A 24,664-nucleotide genomic window follows, 5' to 3' on the forward strand; every position below is an offset into this window, starting at 1 on the left:
GAGCCGCCTGGCGAGGGACCGTTGCCACAGACCCTGGTCCTGTGCGGGTGGGCCTTGCGGTGCCCCACATGATACGTGTTGGGACAGTAGGATGGGAACCCTGGCACCCCACGGTTCTCTCTTGAGGCTTGGCCAGAACTTCCTGAAGGTCCCAATGCCCAGCTGTGGGCACCGTCATGCCTCGTGGGCTGTCTCTGGGAAGAAAAGCTCTCGGCATCGTTGTACAGTGTCTTGAGGGGAGACCACGCTATGGCCGACAGTCCGGGGGTCTGCATAGATCTCAAAGTCGTTCCCACCCTGCACCCAGAGGAAGAACAGAGGAGATGCGGGTCTTAGGGGATGCCTACAGGGTAGGAGGTACCCTGGATGGGGGGCCCAAGAGCCACCCTTCCCACACCAGCTCCTACCAGCCAGCCCGGACTTGCTGTACAGATGCCACGGAGTAAGTTTTTAGCCCTCTATAGACCCCCACCCCCAGTCCACTGAATGGGAGAGTGGGAGCAGTGATGTCTTGTGGGGGATCCCTAAGAAGTCTGTCCTGTGGCCTGAAGCTCAGGTGTTGGGTTGACGGGAAGCGGGAAGGGCCACACTCACAGGGCTGGTTTCATTCCCAAAGAAGTGGATGGTGTCAAAGCTGTCCTCATCCAGGCCGTCCAGGCAGCAGCGCTTGTCCCAGCCCTCAGGGAAGACATCGAAGCTTATCATGCCTCCTGTGGAAGGTGGGGGTTATGACAAGGTCCTGGGAAGGACAGAGGAGGCAGCAGCAGGGACACTCACAGGGCCGGCTGGGGAAAAGCACTGGGCTTGAGACAGGGTCTTGTGTGTCCGGTTTGGCTTTGAACTTACAATATAGCCAGGGGTGGGGCCCTGAACTCCTGACCTTCTGGATTCTATCTCTCAAGTGCTGCTGGGATTACGGACATGCAGCACCACACCCAGCTCTTAGGCACTTTGTCTATTCAACAACCCTGAGAGCCACCAAGGGCTGACTATGGAGCGATACTATCTCATCGAGGCAGGAAACAGGTAAGAGCGAAGGCGGGCTCACTCAGCCAGCATGGCCTGGGAGACCTAAGGGGACAGTAAGCTCGAACACAAACCACAGTAGGACTACCGCGGGGCCCTGAGCACAACGGTTGGCTCTATGTAACCACAGCATGTCTTCTTCCCTCTGGCTACTGGGGAACCAGCTGAGGTGGCAGCCAGGCTATCAGACACCCCAGGAGCCTCAGGGGAGCCTCAAGGGGCAGAGGTTGAGCTGAGTCAGCTCTGGAAAGATCCGCAGAACCTCTGACTTACTAGCCAGTTGGACTGGGCGGGGACAACTAAACATCAAGAGGTCACGAGGCCGGGTGTGGTGGCACATGCCTTTAATCTCAGCACTCAGGAGGCAGATGTAGGTGGATCACTGAGTTTGAGGCCAGCCTGGTATACAAAATGAGTCCAGGACAGCCAAGGCTACACAGAGAAACCCTGTCTCAAAAAACGAAAAAAACCTTTTAATTAATTCAGGGGCTGGAGAGATGGCTCAGAGGTTAAGGTTGCTCTTCCAGAGGTCCTGAGTTCAGTTCCCAGCAACCACATGGTGGCTCACAATCATTTATAATGAGATCTGGTGCCCTCTTCTGGCAGGCAGGTGTGCATGCAGGCAGAACACTGTACAAACAATAATAAATAAATAAATCTTTAAAAAACAAAACAAAACAAAGAGGTGATTGAACTGGCACAAATAGTGTCCCCTTGCCGGGTGTGGTGGCGCACGCCTTTAATCCCAGCACTCGGAAGGCAGAGGCAGGTGGATCGCTATGAGTTCGAAGGCCAGCCTGGTCTACAAAGTGAGTCTAGGACAGCCAAGGCTACACAGAGAAACCCTGTCTCAAAAGCAAAGCAAACAGAAGTGCCCCCAGCGTGGGCCTGAGCCCACCACAGAAAGACGTACCTCGGGAGAACCTCAGCCCCTTGCCAGCAAACTCTGTCTTCAGGGCTTCCACAAACTTCTCCCGGATCTTCTCCTTCTGTGGAGGGAAGGCTGTATACTGTATCAGAGGGCCTTCTGTATACCAGGCCCGCACACCCCACCAGCTCCCCAGTCTTCTGGGTGAACAGGGCCCCCATTTACAGATGAGGAACCAGAGGGTCACCTCACCTTAGCTGCAGTGCTGAGGCCTAGACCCAGAAACCAGTGACCCCTGTCAATCAGGGTATGGAGTCATAAGCAGAGAGGGGGGAGGGCATGGGAGTAGAGGAGTCAGGTCAGACAGAACCCACGCTGAGATCTACAGGCAAACAGGATACTAGGCCTGGTGGGTGTACTGCTCAGCTGTGTGGCTCTAGGCAAGTTACCCGACCTCTCTGAGACGGATTTCCAGAACTAAATGATAGATTGGCAATCAGTGGCCACAGTCTGCTTTGCCAGAGCTGAGAGATGTGAGCCCCAGCTGGCCTTGACTTTGCCTTCCTGGCAAGTAGGTGGGTACAGTCAGGCGTACACTGTGGGTGCCCATGCTCTGAGGAAATGCAGTTCAGAGCCAAGGGTTGGGGGGGTGGGGGGGCCGGCAAGCTGCACTTCCCTCCCTTATCAGACAAGACTGGTGACTGGACACTGCAGGTGCCAAGCCCAGCACCATGACCCTGAGCTGCTCACGACAGGGTCCTTATCTAAGGAAGGCATCTTCCTGTGTCTGCTGTGGAGGTTCCATTGTCATGGTCCACCCACTCTCAGGGAAACACCAAAGGGCAGCCAGCCAAGCAAAGCCACACTCTGCCTGCAACCCACCCACCCCCTAAGTGATCTGGGATGAGAGGCACCGCTCTGAGCCTTGGTTTCCCAAATCAGTAGGATGGGAGTCCACCTGCTCGTTCATTCAAAAGCATTTCATGGCAGGTAGGTACAGTGGGACGGGCACGCCTACGGTACTAGCAAACAGGAAACTACAAGTTTGAGGACAGCCTGGTGACACAGTGAGTCTGAGGCCAATCTGGGCTGCACACCAAGAAGACATGGTTTCAAAAAGAAAATGCAGGCCAGGTGTGGTGGCGCAACGCCTTTAATCCCAGCACTTGGGAGGCAGAAGCAGGTGGATCGCTGTGAGTTTGGAGGCCAGCCTGGTCTACAAAGTGAGTCTAGGACAGCCATGACTATACAGAGAAACTCAGTCTCAACCCCCCCCAAAAAAAGAAAAAAAATGTTTCTTGGGGTGGGGGTGTGGTGGGGCAGTGATAGGCCACTTGCCTGGCATGTATGAGGCCATGAGAGCCTTCCCTAGGACCACAGGTCTCTACACAGGACATATAAGAGGTATGAGGGTAAATGCGGTAAGAGGGTCCCCACTGACAGGTGACATCCCAGCAAGGGTGGAGAAGAGGGCAAACCTGGTCCAGGACAGAAGTGGGGGACTGCCGTCTCTAGAATGAGGAGAAGCCATGGCTGCAATGGGGGGAGGGGGCAAGGGAAGAGCAGCCGGCCGAGTCAGAGTGAGAACACAGACGAGGTGCACAGGTGGATGGAGGCGGATGGAGGGGTGATGGTCGGGCAGGCAGGTAAGCGAAATGCACTGTAATGCTTAGGGAGGTGACGTATACGCTGGGTAAGGTGGCATCCATTTGTAACCCCAGTACTAGAGAAGAGAGAGGAGATCACAAGTTCAAGGCCAACCCGGACATTCGGATACCAACAAGGCAAAACAAAAGCCAGCATCTATCTGCCCTCCTCTGGTTCACCCAGCATGGGAGAGCCACAGAAAAATTGTCGGCAGACAGTGGAATAGCCAGGGTATTTAAAATGTTCTCCAAGGCAGAATGAGAAGCAGAGGGGACAGAAAACAGAGGAAGGGACTTGGGTAACCTGGAGAAAAGGTGGCCCCCCTGTGCAGATGATCACAGCGGAGACTAGAGTTGCTGAGTCTGGTGTGGGTAAGAATGTGGCACTGTGACACACCCCTTTAATGCCGGCATTCGGGAGGCAGAGGCAGGTGGATCACTTTGAGTTCAAGGTCAGCCTGGTCTCCAGAGTGAGTCCAGGACAGCCAAGGCTACACAGAGAAACCCTGTCTCCAAAAACAACAACAACAACAACAACAAAATAAAAATTAAAAAAAAAAGAAAAGAAAAAGAAAAAAAGAATGTGGCACTGGAAATGAGGCCATAGCTTGGGTCCCTGGGGGCTGGTGGCTCAGGTCCCCAGGAAAGGAGATCAGCAGTGACAGGAAGAAGCTGATGAGCCTGCAGAAATGACACACAGTAGGTGCCCCATTTTACTGGTGAGAAAGCAAAGCTGAGCGACAGGGCCTACAGGGGCTCAGGACACGGCACCTTGTCCAGTTCGGAGAACTCGATCCTCTCCTCCAGGGTACAGCTGCGGCCGATGGGCGAGATGTTCAGCATGCCGTTCCGGAACTCAATGAACGTCCCACTGGGGCCAAGGAAGAAAAAGGATGACGGAGTGAGAAGCCATGGGGAGGAGGAGAGAAGAGCTCTGATTTTAAATCCTGCCCTACACGGAACCATTGTCTTCCTGGATTTCACAGGGTGAAAAGGCATGGTTAAAGTGCCCACACCTTTAATCCCAGCACTGGGAGGCAGAGGCAGGTGGAACCTCTGAGTTCGAGGCCAGCTCGGTCTACAGAGTGAGTTCTAAAACAGCCAAGGCTACACAGAGAAATCTTGTCTTGGGGTGGGGGGGAGATCCACCCACCTATAAATTAGGGTCTGGGCATAGGGGCGTGGTGTAGAGGCAGAACACTTGCCTAGGATGGGCAAGGCCCTGGCTTCCAACCCTAGTTGCAAACAAACAAATAAATAAATAAAAGCCCCAGGTTTCCTGTGAGGACTCCTGCTGTCTTCCTTCACCCCCAGGTCAGCGGGGGGCTCACCCCCAGGTCAGCGGGGGCTCACCCCCAGGTCAGCGGGGGGCTCACCCCCAGGTCAGCGGGGGCTCACCCCCAGGTCAGCGGGGGGCTCACCGCTTCTTGGGTAGCCTGAGCAGGGCCATGTAGCTGAGGCAGAAGTTGATCAGGTCCTGCAGCAGCTCCTCCCCGAGGTGGCTCTGGATCGTCTGTGTAAAAGGACATAAGGCTCATACCATGGCACACACAAGACGGAAGGAACCCAGCATGGAAAAGCACAGTGCCCAAGCTAAGGCCCGGGGCCACTGACCACTGACCTGCTTGGAGAGCAGCCGCCCGTGCTTGTACTGGACGGTCCCGTTCTCGGCAAATACATAGTCAAACTTCTCAATGACTTGAGGCCAACGGAGAAGCCAGGAGAGAAAAGAAAGAAAGCATGAGACAAGGGCCCACTGTCACCCCAGAGCAGGCATTCTGTGTGTGTGTGTGTGTGTGTGTGTGTGTGTGTGTGTGTGTGTGTGTGTGGCTTGGCAGCTGGGGCCCATTTATTCCGCCCTTCACCGGCTTTCCTGGCACCCTTTCCATTGCTTAGGGAGGACCTTCTGCCTGGGATACCCTACCCCTGGGGTCCCATCCGCTCATCCTCCAAGATCCGGATCCCTCTTCTGGGAGTCCAGGGACGCTCAAAAAGGGGGCCGTCATATCCACCTGCTCCATCCTCAAGTTTCCCTCTCTTTGCCCACAGGGATTTGCACAGCACTTTCCAGCTCTGGGTGCCACAAGAAGCCGTTCTCAGGGAGTCAGGGAGGCCCGGGGAACACGGCTAGGACGCTCGGCAGGATATACGGGTGGCGGATGATATCGTTGGGGCTATGGGGTGTGGAGGGATGGAGTAGAGAGTGAGGGCTTGTCCATGACTAGAGAAGGGCTGCGTGGAGAACAACTTTAATCCCCGCACTCAGGAGGAGGCAGAGGCCAGCCTGGTCTACAAAGAGAGTTCCAGGATAGCGAGGGCTATCACCCACAGAAAGAGACAAAAACAGAAACAAAAAAATGGAGGAGATAAGCGCTGGGTGTGGTGGTGCATATGCATGATTTCAGGACGCAAAGAGGCCGAAGCAAGAGGATCGCTACGAGCTCAAGGTCAGCCTGGACTGACACAGTCTACATACTGTGGGTTCCAGGCCCACTAAAGCACCCAGTGGGACCTCCGTCTCTAAAAACCAACAAACAGGGCTGCTGAGAAGGTTCAGTGAGTGAAAGGCGCCTGCCACACCAAGACTGACAACAGGAGTTCGGGCCTGGGGACCCACAAGGTGGGAGGAGAGAACTGATCCCTGCAAGCCTTCCTCCGACCTCCATACGTAGGCAGAGACACACGGATAAGTCTCCCCGTAAAGCAAGATCTTAGGACTGATACACGGTCATTCTCAACAAATCACAGACACCGCTAATTACGCTGTCAGTAAAGAGGGCTATAAATAAATGATGGATGGAAACCAAGTCTCAGCAGGGAGAAGGGGGAATGTGCAGCATCTAAGGGCAGAGCGCTGCCTTCTCTTCCTCTAGCTGTTTCTCCAGAATCTAGCACAGTACCTGGCCTTTAAATGTCTGTTCAGGGTGAAGCCTCCGGCTGCTCCTTCTCCAACCCTGCAGCCCCAAAGAAGCAGGAGAGGTACCCACATCTCCCAGCTCCACATTCCTTCCACCCCACCCCCAGCCCAACTGAAAAGACGTTGCCCTCCCTCGCCTACCTTCATCCCCGTCACCCAGCTGCTCGGCGATCTTCGAGTAGTCGGAGCCACCCACCACGCCGATCTGCACCCTACTTCGGAGCTTCTGTAGGAAGGCTGATACCTCAGGGTCAATTTTCTACGGTGGAGCAGGAAGCACAAAAGAACTCTAGTTAGCAAAAAGTCTGGGACCTCTACCTGGCTTTTAGAGCTCAGAATCATGCAGCCCCCCCCACTTCTGTCTGAATCTGAGCACCCCCAATTAAGAAGCCAGAAATGGAAAATGCAGGACTGTGTGAGCACTAACGTAACGCCCCTGAGTGGAAAATTCCACAGAGGACTTCAAATGATATGCTGCAAAAAACAGAAAGACATCACAAATACTGCATACAATAGGGCTGGGTACCTGTCTAAAATGCATGTGGGGCCTGGAGAGATGGCTCAGAGGTTAAGGGCACTGATTGCTCTTCCTGAGGTTCTGAGTTCAATTCCCAGCAACCACTTGGTGGCTCACAACCATCTATAATGTGGTCTGATGCCCTCTTCTGGCCTGCAGGTGTACATGCAGACAGTACTGTGTACATAATAATAAATAAATCAATCATAAAATGCATGTGGTCTTGGGTTTGAAAAGAAAGGTAACCCTGGCGGTGGTGGTATACGTCTTTAATCCCAGCACTCGGGAGGCAGAGGCAAGCAGATCTCTGTGAGTTCAAGGCCAGCCTGGTCTACAGAGCGAGTCCAGGACAGTCAAGGCTAACACAGAGAGATTCTGTGTGTAGAAAAAAACAAACAAACAAACAAAAACCCCCAAAACAACAAAAACAAAGAGAGTCCAGGACTACAGAGAAACCCTGTCTGGACACTACCACCCCCAACTTTAAAAAAAAAAAAAAAAGCTCTGGCAAAGGGCTCTGTCTTTCTTTGCTTCATTTCCCCTCTTACAACATGTCTGCCACACAGGAGCCACTTTAAGAGGATCGTAGTTAACACTAAAGAGACGTTTCCAAAGTGTAAAAAGAGCCTCCACCAAGGAAATTTGAACAAGTGAGAGTCAGATCCCAAACTTCCGTATATTCAGATATCACAGACCCTAGCTAGAGACAATGGCAGAGGGGAAACAGGAATTCTCAAGAGCTGTTCAGGAAAGTTTAAGTTGGTGATTGTTTTCAAAGGCAATTTGGCAAGATCTGCTGAAAACTTAAGTGTCTATAGCCAGCCAACCAGCATTGCAACTGTCTCTGTTCCCTGGGACTTGGTTTATAATAGTGAAACACTGACTGCAAGCAACTCCTGTGCTTTATCTGCCAGACCATGACACAGTTCCTTGGAAATATCACCAGGCAAAGGCACAGATAAGGCCAGATCTTTGCTTCCATCAAGGCAAGGTCCTGAAGCATGCTGTTTACAGTCTGAAGCAGTTGTAGGAAGCCACGAGAAAGGATAAAGCCAAGCGAGTAACACAGCCTCACAATGTAACGGCTAATATTTCCTGTGGGCAAAGAGATCCAGATAAAAGCAGCAGAGTGAGCCGTACTACATAGACAAAATTACTCTGGAGGAGAGCCAGGCCTAGGATCCCAGTGAGTTCAAAATGGTATTTAGCCTTTAGTGTTTTCATTCTTTATGGAAATAATGTGCTTGTGAACACATGTATAGTTAAAAATGAGCTTTCAAAAGCATCAAGCCTGGGGGCTGGAGAGATGGCTCAGGGGTTAAGAGCACTAGCTGCTGTTCCAGAGGTCCTGAGTTTAATTCCCAGCAACCACATGATGGCTCACAGACATCTATCATGACATCTGGTGCCCTCTTCTGGTGTGCAGGTGTACATGCAGGCAAACACTATATGTGACAAATAAAGAAATCTTAAAATAAAAGCACCAAGCCCATCTTTAATCTCAGCACTTGGGAGGCAGAGGCAGACTGATCGCTGTGAATTCAAGCCAGCCTGGTCTACAAAGTGAGTCCAGGACAGCCAAGGCTAACACAGAGAGACCCTGTCTCTAGTAACAAAAACAAAAACAAAAAACAAAACAAAAAAGCATCAAGCCCAAGGGCTTAGCAGTAGAAGAACTGACAGGCAGGTTTTTGCTCAGGCTTTCCCAAGGCAGTGCGACACAGGGTGAGGTGAGGCATGCTGAGAAGGGACCACCCTCTCTCCAACGCTGCATCTTCATTCCCAGCCCATCTCTGCTGGAGATAATGGTGGCCGACTTCTTCTGGGGATGACAAGGCTATCAGGAAGCCAAGACTTGGGTTCCCACGGGCTCCTGCCCAGTAGCACAGCCTCACTGCCTCTGCTCTGGGAGGACACTCAGGTCATCCTGGTGCTCCCCACAAGGGAAAGTAGACTCGAAGGGCAGGAACAAGCCGAAAAAGTCAAAGGGAGTTAAGCTGGGTACGCGCAAAGATCAGAGGGTGAACCATAAAGAACGGATAGAAGGAAAATACATTTGCTCTCTTACTGTCCCTCAGCGATCCTGTTATAACCAGACTAGCCCTGGGACCTTCTACCTCCACATGGGTGGAGCCAAAACACCACCACCACCAACAAGACTCATCAAAATAGCAGCTCTCTCCCTCCGACCTGAGGTGGAAGGTAAAAACCCTTAAGAGGCTTAAGAAACTAAAGCCAGTTTTAGGCCTGTGGAAAAGGTTGGAACAGCTCAGACCTTTCTTGGCCTCACTAGAGGGAGACAGGTTTGGAAGCTCACCGAGCTCTGCCTGGAACGCCGCGTTCTTATGCTAGGTTGCGGATTGACTAGTTGTGCATACTAGGGCTGAAATAAGGTGGGAGCATCCCCAGAGCGCAGCCTCGGTGCTGGGGACACCTGGCTTCCCGCTCAGAGACTCCCTTCCCAGGGCTGGATCCACCCTCTGCGCTCATAACGTGGAGGCCAACCCACGCGCGGAGCGTCGGGGCCTGAAAGGCCGGGAGGCCCTGGGTCCCATCCCCGCGGTGACAGGGGCCGGTATCACTGCGTTCCACATTCCACACCGGGGCGCGTTGAGTGTCCGCGATCACGTGGCGGTGCCAGCTCCACGACTGGGTCGCCGATGCCAGGGTGACATTGAGAGGGAGCTTCTGAAGCTCAGGGGCCCTTACCTGGCGAGCTGGCGTGAGGGTCCCGTCCACGTCAAACAGGCAGAGGATGCGCTCTTTCCTGCGAGTACCCTCGACGGAGACAGCCATGGCTGCAGGTCCGCGCGCTGGGCGCTGTCGCCGCAGCGGCCGCCCGGGTCGCGCGCTACAGCTGTCGGGCGGGACTGGGGCGGGGCCAGCTGAGCAGCACGGGGAGGAGCGGTGGCCATCGGTCCTCCCTCCAGGGAGCGGGGCCTGAGAAGATGAAAGAGGAACACTGGCACCGAGGATGGAGGGGCGTGGAAGTGGGCGGGGTCAGAGCGCTTGGTACTGGGCCGGGACAGGAACCCCCGGGCAAAGGGGTGGAACCGGAAGACAGCATCGGGCGGGCTGGTTGCTGGTGATCCTTTGGGCGTGTCCTACGGGAAGCGAGGGCGGGGCACAGCCCTGCTGCTCCAGGTTCCCAAGGTAAAGGGATTGCCCTGTGCGTCTTGAGCTTGGAGAAGTCTTCCGGAAAGCCAGGCACGGTGAGCCAGCGCTTGGGAGGCTAAGACCTCAAAGTTGATAGCCCTCTGGTCTAGGGCTGCATAGCAAGTCCCTGTTTTTTGTTGTTGTTTATTTTATGTTTTCAAAACAGTTTCTCTTTGTAGCCCTGACTGTACTGGACAAGCCCCTGGGGTTTTTTGTTTTGTTTTGTTTTTTGTTGTTGTTGTTTGTGTGTTTTGTTTTGGTTTTGGTTTGTTTTTTTGTTTTTGTTTTGTTTGTTTGTTTTTTTCGGGACACGGTTTCTCTGTGTAGCCTTGGCTGTCCTGGACTGGCTTTGTAGACCAAGCTGGCCTCAAACTCAGATATCCATCCGCCTGCTTCTGCCTCCCAAGTGCTGGGATTAAAGGTGCGCTCTTATTTATTTATTTATTTATTTATTTATTTATTTCAAGGTAGCCTGCCAAGGACCAATAGACCTCCAGCTTTTTTTTTTTAAAGATTTATTATTTATTATTATGTATACAGAGCTCTACCTGCATGTACATCTGCAGGCCAGAGGAGGATATCAGATCACATTATAGATGGTTGTGAGCCACCATGTGGTTGCTGGGAATTGAACTCATGGCCTCTGGAAGAACAGTCAGTGCTCTTAACCACTGAGCCATCTCTCCAGCCCCGACCTCCAGCTTTTAAATTTTTTTGGTTGTTTTGTTTTTCTTTTTGTTTTTTCAAGAGAGAGTTTCTCTGTGTATCCTTGGCTGTCCTGGACTCATTCTGTAGACCAGGCTGGCAGGTAGATCTCTGTGAGTTCGAGGCCAGCCTGGTCTACAAAGTGAGTTCAGGACAGCCAGGGCTGTTTTACAGAGAAACCCTGTCTGGAAAAACAATAAACAAACAAAAATAAAAAGAGAAAGCAAAAGACATCCCCAAATCTTTAGGGTACAGCTTGAGGGTGGGTTGCTAGCTAGTGTTGGGGATGAGTACATGGGTTCAATTCCCAGCACAAAGGGGAAACAGTGGGAAGAAAAACAAACAAACAAACAATCCCTCCCATACCCTGTTTACATGAACTATTTCATTGACTTTGGGATCAGTTCAGGCTTCATTCCCATGCCACCGTCCTGTAACCTGGCAACTATTGTCACCTCCAAGGTTGTATCTCCATTTTTTTTTTAAATTGGGTTTCTCTGTGTAGCCTTGGCTATCCTAGACCTTGATAAATGGGGTCTCTGGTGACATTCATAGAAAACTGCAGTATACCCATGAAGGGGAAAGACCTCTGGAAGTTGTTAATTGTGCTGAAATTATTTCCTTGTTACTGGCAATGTTGGGTTTGTGGTAGAAGCCAAAGAAACTCACTTCAGACATAGAAGCTTCAAATGAAAGCTTTATTTTCTGAGCTGGGGGAGGCAGCCAATTTGGGATCTGAAATGTGTCCTTGAGGGGAAGTATTTTGCATACTTAAAGGTGAAAACTGCAATTGGCTCATACAGGGGGGTGCATGGTGGAACAGGGTGGTCAGCTCTGACACAAGTGATTTTGATAACAAGCTGTTCTAACTAACCGTGGAGGTTTGCCTGGCAGTGGGGGCAGCTGGGCTTGTGGGTTGGGGAATTTGGGGCTGATTAATCAGGCCATAGGGTGTGTTGAGCATAAACATAGTTTATGGTCAGCCTGACCTTGTATCGAGATTCTTTTACGTCAGCCGAGATGATGGGGCTGATGGGCCTGAAATAAAAATAGCTACAGTGGGCTGGAGAGATGGCTCAGCGGTTAAGAGCACTGACTGCTCCTCCAGAGGTCCTGAGTTCAATTCCCAGCAACCACATGGTGGCTCACAACCATCTGTAATGTGATCTGATGCATACTGTATACATAATAAATAAATCTTAAGAAAAAATATAGTAATTCTACTCAAAAGGAGCAGGACTCCCTGGGCGGTGGTGGCGCACACCTGTAATCCCAGCACTCGGGAGGCAGAGGCAGGCGGATCGCTGTGAGTTCGAGGACAGCCTGGTCTCCAAAGTGAGTCCAGGACAGCCAAGGCTACACAGAGACACCCTGTCTCGAAAAACCAAAACAAAACAAAATCAAGGAGCAGGGCTCAACAGCAAGAGGTAGCAACTGGATTCCTAGTGCAGGGATCTTTTCTCATTTCATATTTCCCTGGGCTTCCCATGACTCTCTATTCTATATATTTCCTTCCCTCTAGACTTTGGTCCCCTAGTTTTTGTTTTTTATTTATTTATTTATTTTTGGTCCCCTAGTTTTAAGAGTTGTTCAAGACATTGTGTTCGTTTTCTTTTCTTCTTCTTCTTCTTCTTCTTCTTCTTCTTCTTCTTCTTCTTCTTCTTCTTCTTCTTCTTTTGAGTCAGGGTCTCTCTTTGTAGCCCTAGCTGTCCTGGAGCAAGCTGGCCTCCAACTCTGTGTTCTCTCTTTCTCTCTCTCTCTTTCTACCTTACAAGAAAAGTGTGGTAGTTTGAATAAGCTTGGCCCCACTAGGCTCATGTATTTGAATGCTTAGTCACCAGGAAGTATTTGAGGATTAGAAGGATCAGGAGGTCTGGCCTTGTTAGAGGAAGTGTGTCACAATAAAGACTCAGGAGCCAGACTCCGGGTGAAAGTCTGTTAGCTCAGAGAGGCAGAGAAAGCTCCTAGCTGACCTTCCTCCTCAGCTGACATCCCAAAAGGAAAAAGAAGTTCTCTTTCTCCACATTGTCTCAAAACCCCTCAAACTCAGTGCCCCTCCCGCCTACTCTCAGTGCATCGCTATCCACCCTCCTGACCTCCTCTTACTCTCTATGATTTTTTTTCCTGTGTTCACTCCCTGCCAACTGCTTGCTTGCTCCCTCTGTGACCTGTGGCTGACTTTAATCCTGCCTTGGATTAAAGTTGTGTGCTAGGGCTGAGCTACATCACAACTAGAAACAGGTTTTTGTAGTAAACAACACAACTGTGGAAGTCTGTTGGGGAGAGATTGACCCACCAAGAAGTAAAGGGCAAATAATAAACAGAGGCCACCATGTGACAAGAGCATTACCTGGGGCAGGGCAGTGGTGGAGCACGCTTTTAATCCCAACACTCGGCACCTGGGAGGCAGAGGCAGGAGGATCTCTGAGTTCAAGGCCAGCCTGGTCTACAGAGCAAGTTCCTGGACAGGCAGGGCTACACAGAGTGTCGGGGTTCAAGAATAGCCACATACTGGCCACTGGAACACCAGACTCAGGTTAATGGAAGTTTATTTGAACACTGAACATAAGATGAACATAAACTGGACATAGACTGACCGGTCAGGGCCATAACCTGGGCTCAGAGCCAGACTAGAACTTAGGTCTGCTTCTAAGGCAGGCTTTTTAATAAGAAAAACTGTCACCAAGTAACAACCAGGTAACAAAACCATAACCAGGTAACAACCAATAGAACTGTAACCAGGTTATAACCAGCTAACAAAATCGAAAACCAGATGTAGGAAGCAACTTTTTCTTTTCCTTTCTTTCTTTCTTTTTATTTGTTTATTTATTTTTGCTTTTCAAGACAGGGTTTCTCCGTGTAGCCTTGGATGTCCTGGACTCCCTTTGTAGACCAGGCTGGCCTCGAACTCACAGTGATCTACCTGCCTCCACCTCCCGAGTGCTGGGATTAAAGGTGTGCACCACCACACCTGACTGATAAATTGTTTAATTTGATTGGTTCTGTAGTTGGGGAACTTGACAGAGTGTCCAGGTAACAAAGTGTACAAAGTTTCAGAAATGAAACCATGGTGACATAATCACTGAAAGGCAGAGCCTGAAAACTTAAACTTAATTTCACCTGGGGCTGGAGAGCTAGCTCAGCAGTTAAGAGTGTTAGGTGCTATTGCAGAGGACCTGGGTTCAGTTCCTAGCGTCCATGTGACATCTCACAACTGTCTGTAAGTCCTGTTCCAGGGGATCTGAACCCTCACACAGATGTACATGCAGTCAGAATACCAATATACATAAAATAAAAATAAATACATGTTTTTTTTTAAACTTAAATTTTATAATCAAGAATATGGCTTCTGATATGCTAAGAGCAATAGCTGCTGTTAGCAGAGGAACCATAGTTATGCTGGGTCTCAACGAAGGAGCTATAGTGTTTCAGCAGGTAACAACACAGAGAAAACTCTGTCTTGAAAAACCAAAAAGAATCTGAGACAGCCCATGGGCCTCAGAGCATTCCCTGGCAATTGTTGACAGTTTCTTAATGTTCTCAGATCTTATCTAAGAATCACCCAGCTTCTGAGTCGGGCCTTCCTCATTAATTCAGCCAAAGACTCCGTGGGCCCCATGCTCTCACTGCCTCCTACTCACTCCTCTCACTCACAAGCCCTTTAAGAGGTGTAACCTGTAGTACCAGTCAGCCCTTTATGCCCTGCCAACTGGCTACTCTAGCTTGGCTCTTTTTTAATTTTATTTTATTTTTTCCCTTGAGATACGGTTTCTCTGTGTAGCCCTGGCTGTCCTGGACTCACTTTGTAGACCAGGCTGGCCTCGAACTCACGATGATCCACCTCCTTCTGCCTCCCGAGTGCTGGGATTAGAGGCGTGTGCCACCACACCCGACTCTAGCTCAGCTCTTGTTGCGGTCTGAGGCAAGCCCCTCAGACCCCTCTGTGCATTACGTTATCAGCTGATTGACTTCTCAACACCTTGTGATCATGCTCCTTGGAGGACTTCACTGGGCATCTGCCCCTCCCCCCCTGCTCACCCTGCCTCACCCGACGTAAGTGCTATGCACAGCTCCTTTGGAACTCAACTCCCTGATTTCGGTGCCCGCCCCCATCCTGCCCCACCTCACCCCACCTATTCTCACTGTGTAAGCACCTGGGGAGAGAGAGCACCTCTGAGGCTGACCTACCTGGAATGTTCTAGCTCTTCTCTACCCCCTCCTCCGAACTGAAAAGCAGACACAACAACCTAGCTCAAAGCAGAGGACAAAGGGCAAGCTGGCCTCCTTTTTAAGAGCCCAAATGCCCAGGCTGTGGTAAGAGTGTCTTTCCTGGTTCCAGGTGGCTTGAGTGAGAGCCCTGATGTTTTCCTAAGAAAGCCAGAGAAGAGCCAGGCGTGCTAGCGAACACCTTTAATGCACAGGCGGAGGCAGGTGGGTCTCTGAGTTCAAGACGAGCCTGGTCTACAGAGTGAGTTCCAGGACAGCCAGGACTACACAGAGAAACCCTATCTGGAAAAGCCAAAGGTGAGAAAAAGCCAGAGACACAGTGAGACGGCCATGTGGCTGCTGGCTATGGACAGTCTGTGGCCTGTGGCCGTATTCACAGCCATCCTCCTGCTTTTGGTGGACCTGATACATCGGCACAAGCGCTGGACTGCCCGTTACCCACCAGGCCCTGTGCCATTGCCCATTCTGGGCAACCTGTTGCAAGTGGACTTCCAGAATATGCCGCAGAGCTTGCACAAGGTGAGTGGATGTGCTGGTGGAGGGCAGCAGAGGCATGGTGCTCCTGTCAGCACATGGTGGTGCGGGACACATGCAAGAGGATGGGCTGGGGTTGCTGGGCTTCCTGAAGGAGGCTCTTGCAGCCCAGAGGACACTCAACTCTCTAAGGGCAAAGACGGGAACACAGTGGCCAGGAGGTTGTGTAGAGGAACTTTAATCCAGTGGCATGGCTTCTCTGATCACAGCCAGAGTCCTTCTAGGTCTGTGTGAACCAGCAGGAATGCAGACACGCCCTTAGCACACACCTTTCATGCCAAACAATGTAGGTAAAGTTAGTTTGTAGAGGGAAACACTAGCGTTGGAAAGTGATGTATAACTGAGAGACAGACAAGAGGAATCGGAGAAAGATTTGACAGAGTAGGATACTCCCAACCCTCTCAAGGGCAGAGGGGATGCCGGGGCGTGGTGGCACAAGCCTTTAATCCCAGCACTCAGGAGGCAGAGGCAGGTGGATCGCTGTGAGTTCGAGGCCAGCCTGGTTTACAAAGGGAGTCCAGGACAGCCAAGGCTACACAGAGAAACCCTGTTTCAAAAAACCAAAAAAAACAAAAACAAAAACAGAGAGAGAGAGAGAGGGAGCAGAGGGGAAAGAGAGGAGACTTGAGAGAGAGAGAAAGAGAGAGAGAAAGAGAGAGAGAGAGAGCAGCACGGAGGGAGAAGAGGGAGGGAAGGAGGGTGGACAGTTTTACTGGGAGAGTTGTACAGAGACAGGTTGCAGAGTGAGAACAAGCTAGACACAGGTAAAGACAGCGGAGCCAGAGAAGGAGGAGCCAGAGGATTAGAGCAGATTGTCAATGTTAGTATGAGGCTAGGAAGAGCAATTCAATCAGAGGCCAAGAGAAGCCAGTTTGGGTCAATCAGCGTCGAGAGTTGTTTTGAGGCACACAGTTGAGATGAACCAGCCAGCCAGGGTTCAAAAGAGCTAGACAGGCTGAGCTTATTCAGCAGTAAGTCTCAGGCTGAAAACATTCTAGACCTAGGTACGGAGGCTAGACGTTTTCAGGACTAAGCCTAGGTAAGCAGACAGAGGCAGGAAGCCTCTGAGACAACAATTACATCGAGCAAGTAAAAGAAATGTTTGCAAGGTGAGACAGGATGTGACAGCAGGTTTGGGATGGGTTAGAGTAGAAGTCACAGAGACCCCGAGTCCCTTGAGATTGGACCCTCAGTGAATGAAGTGTCTGGGATCTGGGAGAGAGATCAAGGCCTAGTGCATCTGGGGTCTGGGAGAGGGATCAGGGTCTAGTACATCTGGGATCTGGGAGAGGGATCTGGGTCTAGTACATCTGGGATCTGGGAGAGGGATCAGGGTGTAGTGCATCTGGGATCTGGGAGAGGGATCAGGGTGTAGTGCATCTGGGATCTGGGAGAGGGATCAGGGTGTAGTGCATCTGGGATCTGGGAGAGGGATCAGGGTGTAGTGCATCTGGGATCTGGGAGAGGGGTCAGGGTGTAGTGCATCTGGGATCTGGGAGAGGGATCAGGGTGTAGTGCATCTGGGATCTGGGAGAGGGATCAGGGTGTAGTGCATCTTGGATCTGGGAGAGGGATCTGGCTCTAGTACATCTGGGATCTGGGAGAGGGATCAGGGTGTAGTACATCTGGGATCTGGGAGAGGGATCCGGGTGTAGTGCATCTTGGATCTGGGAGAGGGATCTAGGTCTAGTACATCTGGGATCTGGGAGAGGGATCAGGGTGTAGTGCATCTGGGATCTGGGAGAGGGATCAGGGTGTAGTGCATCTGGGATCTGGGAGAGGGATCAGGGTGTAGTGCATCTGGGATCTGGGAGAGGGGTCAGGGTGTAGTGCATCTGGGATCTGGGAGAGGGATCCGGGTGTAGTGCATCTTGGATCTGGGAGAGGGATCTGGGTCTAGTACATCTGGGATCTGGGAGAGGGATCAGGGTGTAGTGCATCTGGGATCTGGGAGAGGGATCCGGGTGTAGTGCATCTTGGATCTGGGAGAGGGATCTAGGTCTAGTACATCTGGGATCTGGGAGAGGGATCAGGGTGTAGTGCATCTGGGATCTGGGAGAGGGATCAGGGTGTAGTGCATCTGGGATCTGGGAGAGGGATCTGGGTCTAGTACATCTGGGATCTGGGAGAGGGATCAGGGTGTAGTGCATCTGGGATCTGGGAGAGGGATCCGGGTGTAGTGCATCTGGGATCTGGGTCTAGTGCATCGTGTTAATGAAGTGGGGAGAGAGGTGGTGGGGATGGCATGTGGCCTCAGGTCTCACTGCTGACCTCAAGGTACCCTAGATTCCTCATGTGTGGTGGGATGCTATGGGGCCCAGTGGCAGGTTCCCCGGCTCTGGCAAGGTCACAGTAAGGCAGTCTCTTATATATTATGAGCCCTTTGCTGAATGTAGAAGATGAGACACCTTAGCCACAAAGGCCCAGATCTCAGTGGTAGCACATTTGCCCAGGATATGTAAGGTTCTGCGGATACACACACACACACACACACACACACACACACACACACACACACACCGTGAACAATACAAGGTTCTGCGGATACACACACACACACACACACACACACACACACACACACACACACACACACACCGTGAACAATACATTAAGGCTTGTGTGGTGAGCCAGTTCTAGGGTTTGCGCTCTGTTCCTCCACTTTAGCTTCGGCATTGCTATGGTGACGTGTTCAGCCTGCAGATGGGCTGGAAGCCAGTAATCGTCATCAGCGGACTGAGAGCCGTGCAGGAGGTGCTGGTGACCTGTGGGGAAGACACTGCAGATCGTCCTCGAATCCCAGCCTATGAAAACCTGGGCTTCGGACCCAAATCCAGAGGCAAAGGGCTGGGACAAGGGACTGGGTTGGACAAAAGCGGTGTCACAGATAGGCTTGTGGGCAGCAGAGGGAGGACAGGACCTGATGAGGGTGGCCATAGAATCAAGCAATACAAGGAGAGGTTGCTGAGTGCTGAGAATGTAGGACAGTGCAGCCAGGTGTCCTTGGTTACGCACAGATGTGTCCACAGGTGTTATCCTTGAATCTTACGGGCCCCAGTGGCGAGAGCAGCGGCGCTTCTGTGTGTCCACCCTGCGAAACTTTGGCATGGGCAAGAAATCGCTGGAGCAGTGGGTGACGGAGGAGGCTGGCCACCTCTGTGACGCCTTCACCAACCAGGCTGGTGGGTGTTGGGTGAGGGATGCAGATGGGCACAGGGAGACATGGGCAGTACACTGACGTGCTTGCATCTCTGCTCCCAGGGAGTCCCTTTGATCCCAGCACGATGCTGAACAAAGCTGTATGCAATGTGATCTCATCTCTCATTTTTGCCCGTCGCTTCCCTTACGGAGACCCTTACCTCACCAGGATGCTGAGCCTATTGGAAGAAAATTTGACAGAGATCTCTGGCTTCATTCCTGAGGTGGGAGGCTCAGGGCAGCCTGCAGAGCCACTTCTGTGTTGTGCTTCCTCCCAGAGGAAGCTGCCTGCCCAGGTCGTGGGAGAGGCCCTCTGAGAGTCAGCTGCAGGAGGATAGGCTCGTTGACAAACCTTCCACAGCAGGAGGAGAGAAGGGGGTCCAAGGTCGGGGTTTCTAGAAAGCGAGAGAACCTGTGTCCTCTGTCTACGTAGAAACCACATATGCCTGTGGTTTCCGGGATGAAATTCTTCTCTCCTCTAGGGCTGCCAGAAGCCAGAGGCTGCAGCTGAGGAGGAGGTGGGGGGATGGGTGGGGACAAGCAGGCTCTGGGTCCACTGTGAAGGAGGCTGGGGGCTGAGCATAACTAGCCCCGAGGGGCGCCCCAAATGGTGAGTGGGTAATAAGCTTGTCACGCAGCCTGGAGACCTGACTATGATGCCTGGGACCCATGAAGGGTAGAGCCAATTGATCCTGTTACTTGCTTACACACAACATGGCACATGAGCCCCATACACGACTGGTGACTGATGTTAATTAATTTTGTGAAGAGGAAGCCCTGAGCCCTCCTCTGTGGCTGTCACAGGTTCTTAACTTGTTCCCGGTGCTCCTGCGTGTGCCAGGGCTGGTTGATAAGGTCTTCCCAACCCGGAAGGTGTTCAGGGCCATGTTGGAGAAGCTCTTGAGCGAGCACAAGATGACCTGGGATCCTGCTCAGCCGCCCCAAGACCTGATTGATGCCTTCCTGGCTGAGGTGGAGAAGGTGAGCGACGGCTGCCAGAGATAAGGTCAGAGAGAGCCGGGCGTGGTGGCGCACGCCTTTAATCCCGGCACTCGGGAGGCAGAGGCAGGCGGATCGCTGTGAGTTCGAAGCCAGCCTGGTCTACAAAGTGAGTCCAGGACAGCCAAGGGTACACAGAGAAACCCTGTCTCGAAAAACCGAAAAAAAAAAAAAAAAAAAAAGAGATCAGCTGAGGGGTGTTGTGGGCTTTCCTCCCTTGCTGTACTGAGCCCACTCTCTCTGCCCGATCCCAGGCCAAGGGGAACCCTGAGAGCAGCTTCAATGATGCGAATCTGCTTCTGTTGGTAGCTGACTTATTCACTGCTGGGAGCGTGACCACGTCAACCACGCTGTCCTGGGCCCTGCTGCTCATGATCCTGCACCCGGATGTACAGTGTGAGCCTGGGGCTGGGAGGGAAGAAAGACAGGGGACACTCTCAGATCATGCCTGAGTTACTTGTGAATTCCAGTCCTGGTTTGACCCAAACACCTACATGAGCTATGATGTCCTTTTCACGTGGACCCAGATGTCAACACAGACATAGGATGTCAAGGTGCAGTCCAGTTTGGCTGGTTCTCTGAAAGGGATGCTGTCCCCTCAGGCCGTGTCCAGCAGGAGATTGATGAAGTCCTAGGGCAGGCTCGGCGCCCAGAGATGGCCGACCAGGCCCGCATGCCCTACACCAATGCTGTCGTCCATGAGGTGCAGCGCTTTGCGGACATTGCCCCATTGAATTTTCCACATATGACGTCACGTGACATTGAAGTCCAGGGCTTCCGCATCCCCAAGGTAGGCATGGCCACCCTTGTCCCAGTGTCTCCACCAGGCAAACAAGGGCCAGGAAAGTACAAGACCACCACAGTCTGGAATTCCACATGATGACGGGACCTACGTGGGTGTGAGTACGCTGCAGCCATTGCCCAAGAACCCCTAGGGAAGCGAGAAGCCCAGTGAAGTGAGACACAGGGATTTTAGGAAGCACTGCACACAGGGACAGGTGCTGGCTTGGGGCCCCATGGGAGACTCCTTACAGGGCCCTCTGTGCCATAGGGAAGGGACTGAGAGACTCTGGGGTTGAGGATGAATAAATCCAATATGTGCAGGGAAAAGAGGCTGTGCATGTGAACTTGACGGTCAGGGTCTTGGTGGCCCCACCGCCGTCCATCTTTGCACCATGTGTCTCCCCCAGGGGACAATGCTCATCCCCAACCTGTCCTCCGTGCTGAAGGACGAGACCGTCTGGGAGAAACCCCTCCAATTCCATCCTGAGCACTTCCTGGATGCCCAGGGACACTTTGTGAAGCATGAGGCCTTCCTGCCATTCTCCGCAGGTGCCCGCGGGGTGCCTGGATCCCTGTGTCTTCCCAGGGTGCCTTGGAGTTGTGAGGCTAGGCCCCTGGCTGACTGAACCTCTCTTCCACCTACAGGCCGCCGCGCATGCCTGGGGGAGCCCCTGGCCCGCATGGAGCTCTTCCTCTTCTTCACCTGCCTCCTGCAGCGCTTTAGCTTCTCCGTGCCCAATGGACAGCCCAGGCCCAGTGACCAAGGCATCTTTGGAATCCCAGTTGCCCCCTCCCCCTACCAGCTCTGTGCTGTGCTGCGCCAGCAGGGACACTAATTGCAGTCCTGTTCCTCAGGAAGGGCCAAGCCACGCACAATAAACCAGTCTGTGGCCACTGCTGTTTCCTGCTCTCAACTCAGTCTCTGTCCCTGCTGGGTCCTCAGACAACAGTCTCCATCCGACCTTTGCCACCTGCCTGATCCCTCCCCAAGGGACAACATGAAAGCTGGGGTGAAGGGTGTGCTGAGCCTGAAGCATGCGCACAGGGCTGCAGTTTCAGCACTTGGGAGCCTGAGGAAAGAGATTGCAAGTGTGAGGCTATCTTGCTCTATGTAGCAAGGTCAACCTGGACTACATAATGAAAATTTTTTTTTTCTCGAGACTGGGTCTCTCTGTGTAGCCTTGGCAGTTCTGGACTCACTTTGTAGACCAGCTGGCCTCGAACTCATAGCGATCCGCCTGCCTCTGCCTCCCGACTGCTGGGATTAAAGATGTGCACCACCATGCCCGGCGACAACTTTTTTTTTTAAGATTTATTTATTTAATATTATGTATACAGTGCTCTCTGCCTGTATGTACACCTGCCAGCCAGAAGAAGGCACCAGAACACCAATGTACATAACATAAAAATACATAATTTCTTTAAAGAGTTAAAGGGATTAAGCCGGGCGGGGTGGCACACGCCTTTAATGCCAGCACTCAGGAGGCAGAGGCAGGTGGATCTCTGAGTTCAAGGCCAGCCTGGTCTACAAAGCAAGTTCAGGACAGCCAAGCCTACACAGAGAAACCCTGTCTCGAAAAAAACAAAAACAAAAGAGTTAAAGGGATTAAAAGACAGACCCTTATGCAGTGTATATCTTGGGGCTCAAGATACCCTTATTTTGGGCTGGGAGATGGCTCAGCAGTTGAGAGCCCTGGCAGCTCTTCCAGAGGCCCTGGGTTCAAATCCCAGCACCCCTACGGCAGCTCACAGCTGTACCTCCTGGTCCAGGGGATCTGACACTCTTACATAGACATACATACAGGCAAAACACCAATGCACACAAAATAACGGTTAAAAAAAAAAAAGACTTAGTTTGGGACAAAAACTTGTAGTGTAGGGAATGGGACACAAAGACACATTTCCTTTTTTAAAAAAAATGCTATTTATTATTATGTATACAGTGCTCTGCCTGCATGTACACCTACATGCCAGAAGAGGGCATCAGATCACATTATAAATGGTTGTGAGCCACCCCCTCTCACTAGCCACCCCTCCCCCCACCAACTGACCCATTTTACTAGTCTCACTCCACCTCCAAATTGATTCTTTTTCTCTCTGGGAACTGTGGAACCAATAGGACCAGACATCAACTGATCCGAGGAGGAAATTCAGTCTTGACTACGAATGAGAAAAGTAGAAGGTAAAATCCAAAAGTTATGAGCTTATAGATACACATAAAGAGATTAGGTCGAGGCGCACGCCTTTAATCCCAGCACTCGGGAGGCAGAGGCAGGGGGATCGCTGTGAGTTTGAGGCCAGCCTGGTCTACAAAGTGAGTCCAGGACAGCCAAGGCTACACAGAGAGACCCTGTCTTGGGGGAAAAAAAAAGAGATGAGGTGGAATAATAAAAGGGAGTGGCATTAATGTCTTCTCTGAGAGTTTTCTGGGAACTTGGGTCCTGCCTCAAGGTGATGGAGATTGATCCTAGACAGAGCTTTGCAAATGCCAGGCATGCTCTACCCTAGACACCTTTCCCAGGCCTTTTCAGGTGACAGTTGGCAGTAGAAGGTGCTTTTAGAACTGCTACCATACTCTTGGAGGATGTCAGTGCGCTGTTATCAATTAGGGAACACTATTCTCCAAACACCCCCACCTCACCCTCACCCCCGTCAAAGAAATGGAATCTGCCTCCGACATCCGTTATCTCATCTGCGGTCCCCCCACCCCACCCCCACCCCTACAGCTGTCATGGCGACTTGGCGGTTAAGTTCGTGGGCTCGCACCCTTTCTGCAATTCGAGGCGTCGAGGCTGCCCACCATCGGTGGAAATCCAGCTTCACCAGGGCTGTGATCACCGGGTCCTCTGTGGCCGGAAAGAAGAAGAAGAGAGAACTGACAGTGCACTGGATGGAGGACCCAGAGCCGGTGGATGAAAACGTGTATTCGAAGAACTCAGACTTCCATGGCTACGACGAGGACCCCGTGGTGGATGTCTGGAATATGCACGTCGTTTTCTTCTTTGGTTTTTCCATCGTCCTGGTCTTCGGCACCACCTTTGCGGCTTATGTGCCTGACTACAGGATGGTCGAGTGGGCCCGCCAGGAAGCTGAGATGCTGGTGAAACACCGAGAAGCCAGTGGCCTCCCCATCATGGAATCCAACCGTTTTGACCTCAGCAAGATCCAGCTGCCGGAGGACCACTGAGGGCGCGTAGGTAGCCCTACCTCGCCCACTCCCTGCCTTTTTTACTGTTCACTCCCCAATGAACCTATCAAAGGGATTGAAAGAAGAAGAAGGAAAAAAAAGGAATACGTTACTCCAGCCAGGCCTATCAATTATCTGGCCAACGGACTACACCTCAGGAAGACCGGTTCCCGTAAAACTATGCTGAAGAGACAGAAGAAACAGTTATCCTTTTAATGAGTTAACGCCTTTTCCTTCACAGAAGCGCTGTCTTGGATCTAGTCACGTGTGGGGCCTCCAACCTTGTGGAGTGCTCACTTTCTTAGCTCACAAAAGGACATTTTTTCCCTCGATGTTCTAGGCTTTCTTGTTCTTCCTTTGGCTAACTCACCTCCCCGGCTGCTGCCTGGGGGCCGCCCGTCAACCTCCACAACTAACCTCCATGCCTAACGCGAAAGGCATGGCTTTCCCGTCTCCCATTTTCCATCTGAAATCTGCCAAGTGTTTCCGGTTGCTTGCCCTGTGTTTCTTTTAAACGCTAATAAAATTGTCCTTAAGCTTCCCTCTGGGTCCACCCTTAAATGACTTTATTTTTGTAAGGTTTATTTTACGTTATGCCTATGCATGTTTCTATGCGTGGGCGTATGTGAGTGTAGAGGCAGGGGGAAGGCAAAGGCCTTGGAGCCTCTGCAGCTGGAGTTGGGAACTGACCTTGATTGGGTCTTCTACAAGAGCTGACTGCTCTTCCGTTGAGCCATCCCTCTGATCCTATTCTCTTATTAATGAATACAAAGGGGGGGGGGGCTCATTATCCTGGTAACAGAGTTAGCATTTTGGTAAAGGTCATCTGGCAGCTGTCTTAGACCCAACACCTTTGGCTAGAACTTTCTACCTATACATGTTTTGTTCTCAAAGATAAGCA

The 24,664-nt window shown here is 51.8% G+C and overlaps 3 protein-coding genes across 4 annotated transcripts; 2 read left to right on the forward strand and 1 right to left on the reverse strand.

Moving 5' to 3' along the window:
- Positions 1-81: 81 nt before the first annotated feature.
- Pmm1 (phosphomannomutase 1) lies at positions 82-9,889 on the reverse strand. Of its 2 annotated transcripts, XM_051160050.1 has the most exons (8): positions 9,684-9,846; positions 6,599-6,716; positions 5,162-5,238; positions 4,962-5,053; positions 4,312-4,411; positions 1,940-2,015; positions 595-710; positions 82-297 (listed from the first exon to the last, which is right to left on the reverse strand). In XM_051160050.1, exons 1-8 carry the CDS (start codon positions 9,768-9,770, stop codon positions 175-177), a joined length of 789 nt encoding a protein of 262 aa, XP_051016007.1. In that variant the 5' UTR covers positions 9,771-9,846; the 3' UTR covers positions 82-174. The 2 variants fall into 2 exon arrangements, with proteins under 2 accessions (XP_051016007.1, XP_051016008.1); XM_051160051.1 differs by lacking the exons at positions 4,962-5,053; positions 5,162-5,238 and having other exon boundaries at positions 4,312-4,354; positions 6,669-6,716; positions 9,684-9,889.
- Positions 9,890-14,968: 5,079 nt separating this feature from the next.
- Positions 14,969-21,489, forward strand: LOC127201464 (cytochrome P450 2D3-like). The gene is made up of 9 exons (XM_051160060.1): positions 14,969-15,581; positions 18,264-18,435; positions 18,626-18,778; positions 18,858-19,018; positions 19,599-19,775; positions 20,048-20,189; positions 20,396-20,583; positions 20,984-21,125; positions 21,222-21,489. Exons 1-9 carry the CDS (start codon positions 15,393-15,395, stop codon positions 21,410-21,412), a joined length of 1,515 nt encoding a protein of 504 aa, XP_051016017.1. The 5' UTR covers positions 14,969-15,392; the 3' UTR covers positions 21,413-21,489.
- Positions 21,490-23,307: 1,818 nt separating this feature from the next.
- Positions 23,308-23,814, forward strand: LOC127201458 (NADH dehydrogenase [ubiquinone] 1 beta subcomplex subunit 11, mitochondrial-like). The gene has a single exon (XM_051160054.1). It carries the CDS (start codon positions 23,308-23,310, stop codon positions 23,761-23,763), a length of 456 nt encoding a protein of 151 aa, XP_051016011.1. The 3' UTR covers positions 23,764-23,814.
- Positions 23,815-24,664: the final 850 nt, after the last annotated feature.

Source organism: Acomys russatus, chromosome 17 (assembly GCF_903995435.1).
Source record: "Acomys russatus chromosome 17, mAcoRus1.1, whole genome shotgun sequence".
Classification (NCBI taxonomy): domain Eukaryota; kingdom Metazoa; phylum Chordata; class Mammalia; order Rodentia; family Muridae; genus Acomys; species Acomys russatus.

Bases quoted from the DNA above. Each gene is read 5' to 3' on its own strand.
- LOC127201458 (XM_051160054.1), top strand. From the start codon at position 23,308: ATGGCGACTTGGCGGTTAAGTTCGTGGGCTCGCACCCTTTCTGCAATT.
- LOC127201464 (XM_051160060.1), top strand. From the start codon at position 15,393: ATGTGGCTGCTGGCTATGGACAGTCTGTGGCCTGTGGCCGTATTCACA. The intron at 18,436-18,625 runs GCAAAGGGCTGG...ATGTGTCCACAG, and splicing joins CTTCGGACCCAAATCCAGAG to GTGTTATCCTTGAATCTTAC. The intron at 20,190-20,395 runs GTGAGCCTGGGG...CTGTCCCCTCAG, and splicing joins CCTGCACCCGGATGTACAGT to GCCGTGTCCAGCAGGAGATT.
- Pmm1 (XM_051160050.1), bottom strand. From the start codon at position 9,770: ATGGCTGTCTCCGTCGAGGGTACTCGCAGGAAAGAGCGCATCCTCTGC. The intron at 5,054-5,161 runs GTCAGTGGTCAG...CCTTTTACACAG, and splicing joins GGCGGCTGCTCTCCAAGCAG to ACGATCCAGAGCCACCTCGG. The intron at 711-1,939 runs GTACGTCTTTCT...CACCTTCCACAG, and splicing joins GGGGCTGAGGTTCTCCCGAG to GAGGCATGATAAGCTTCGAT.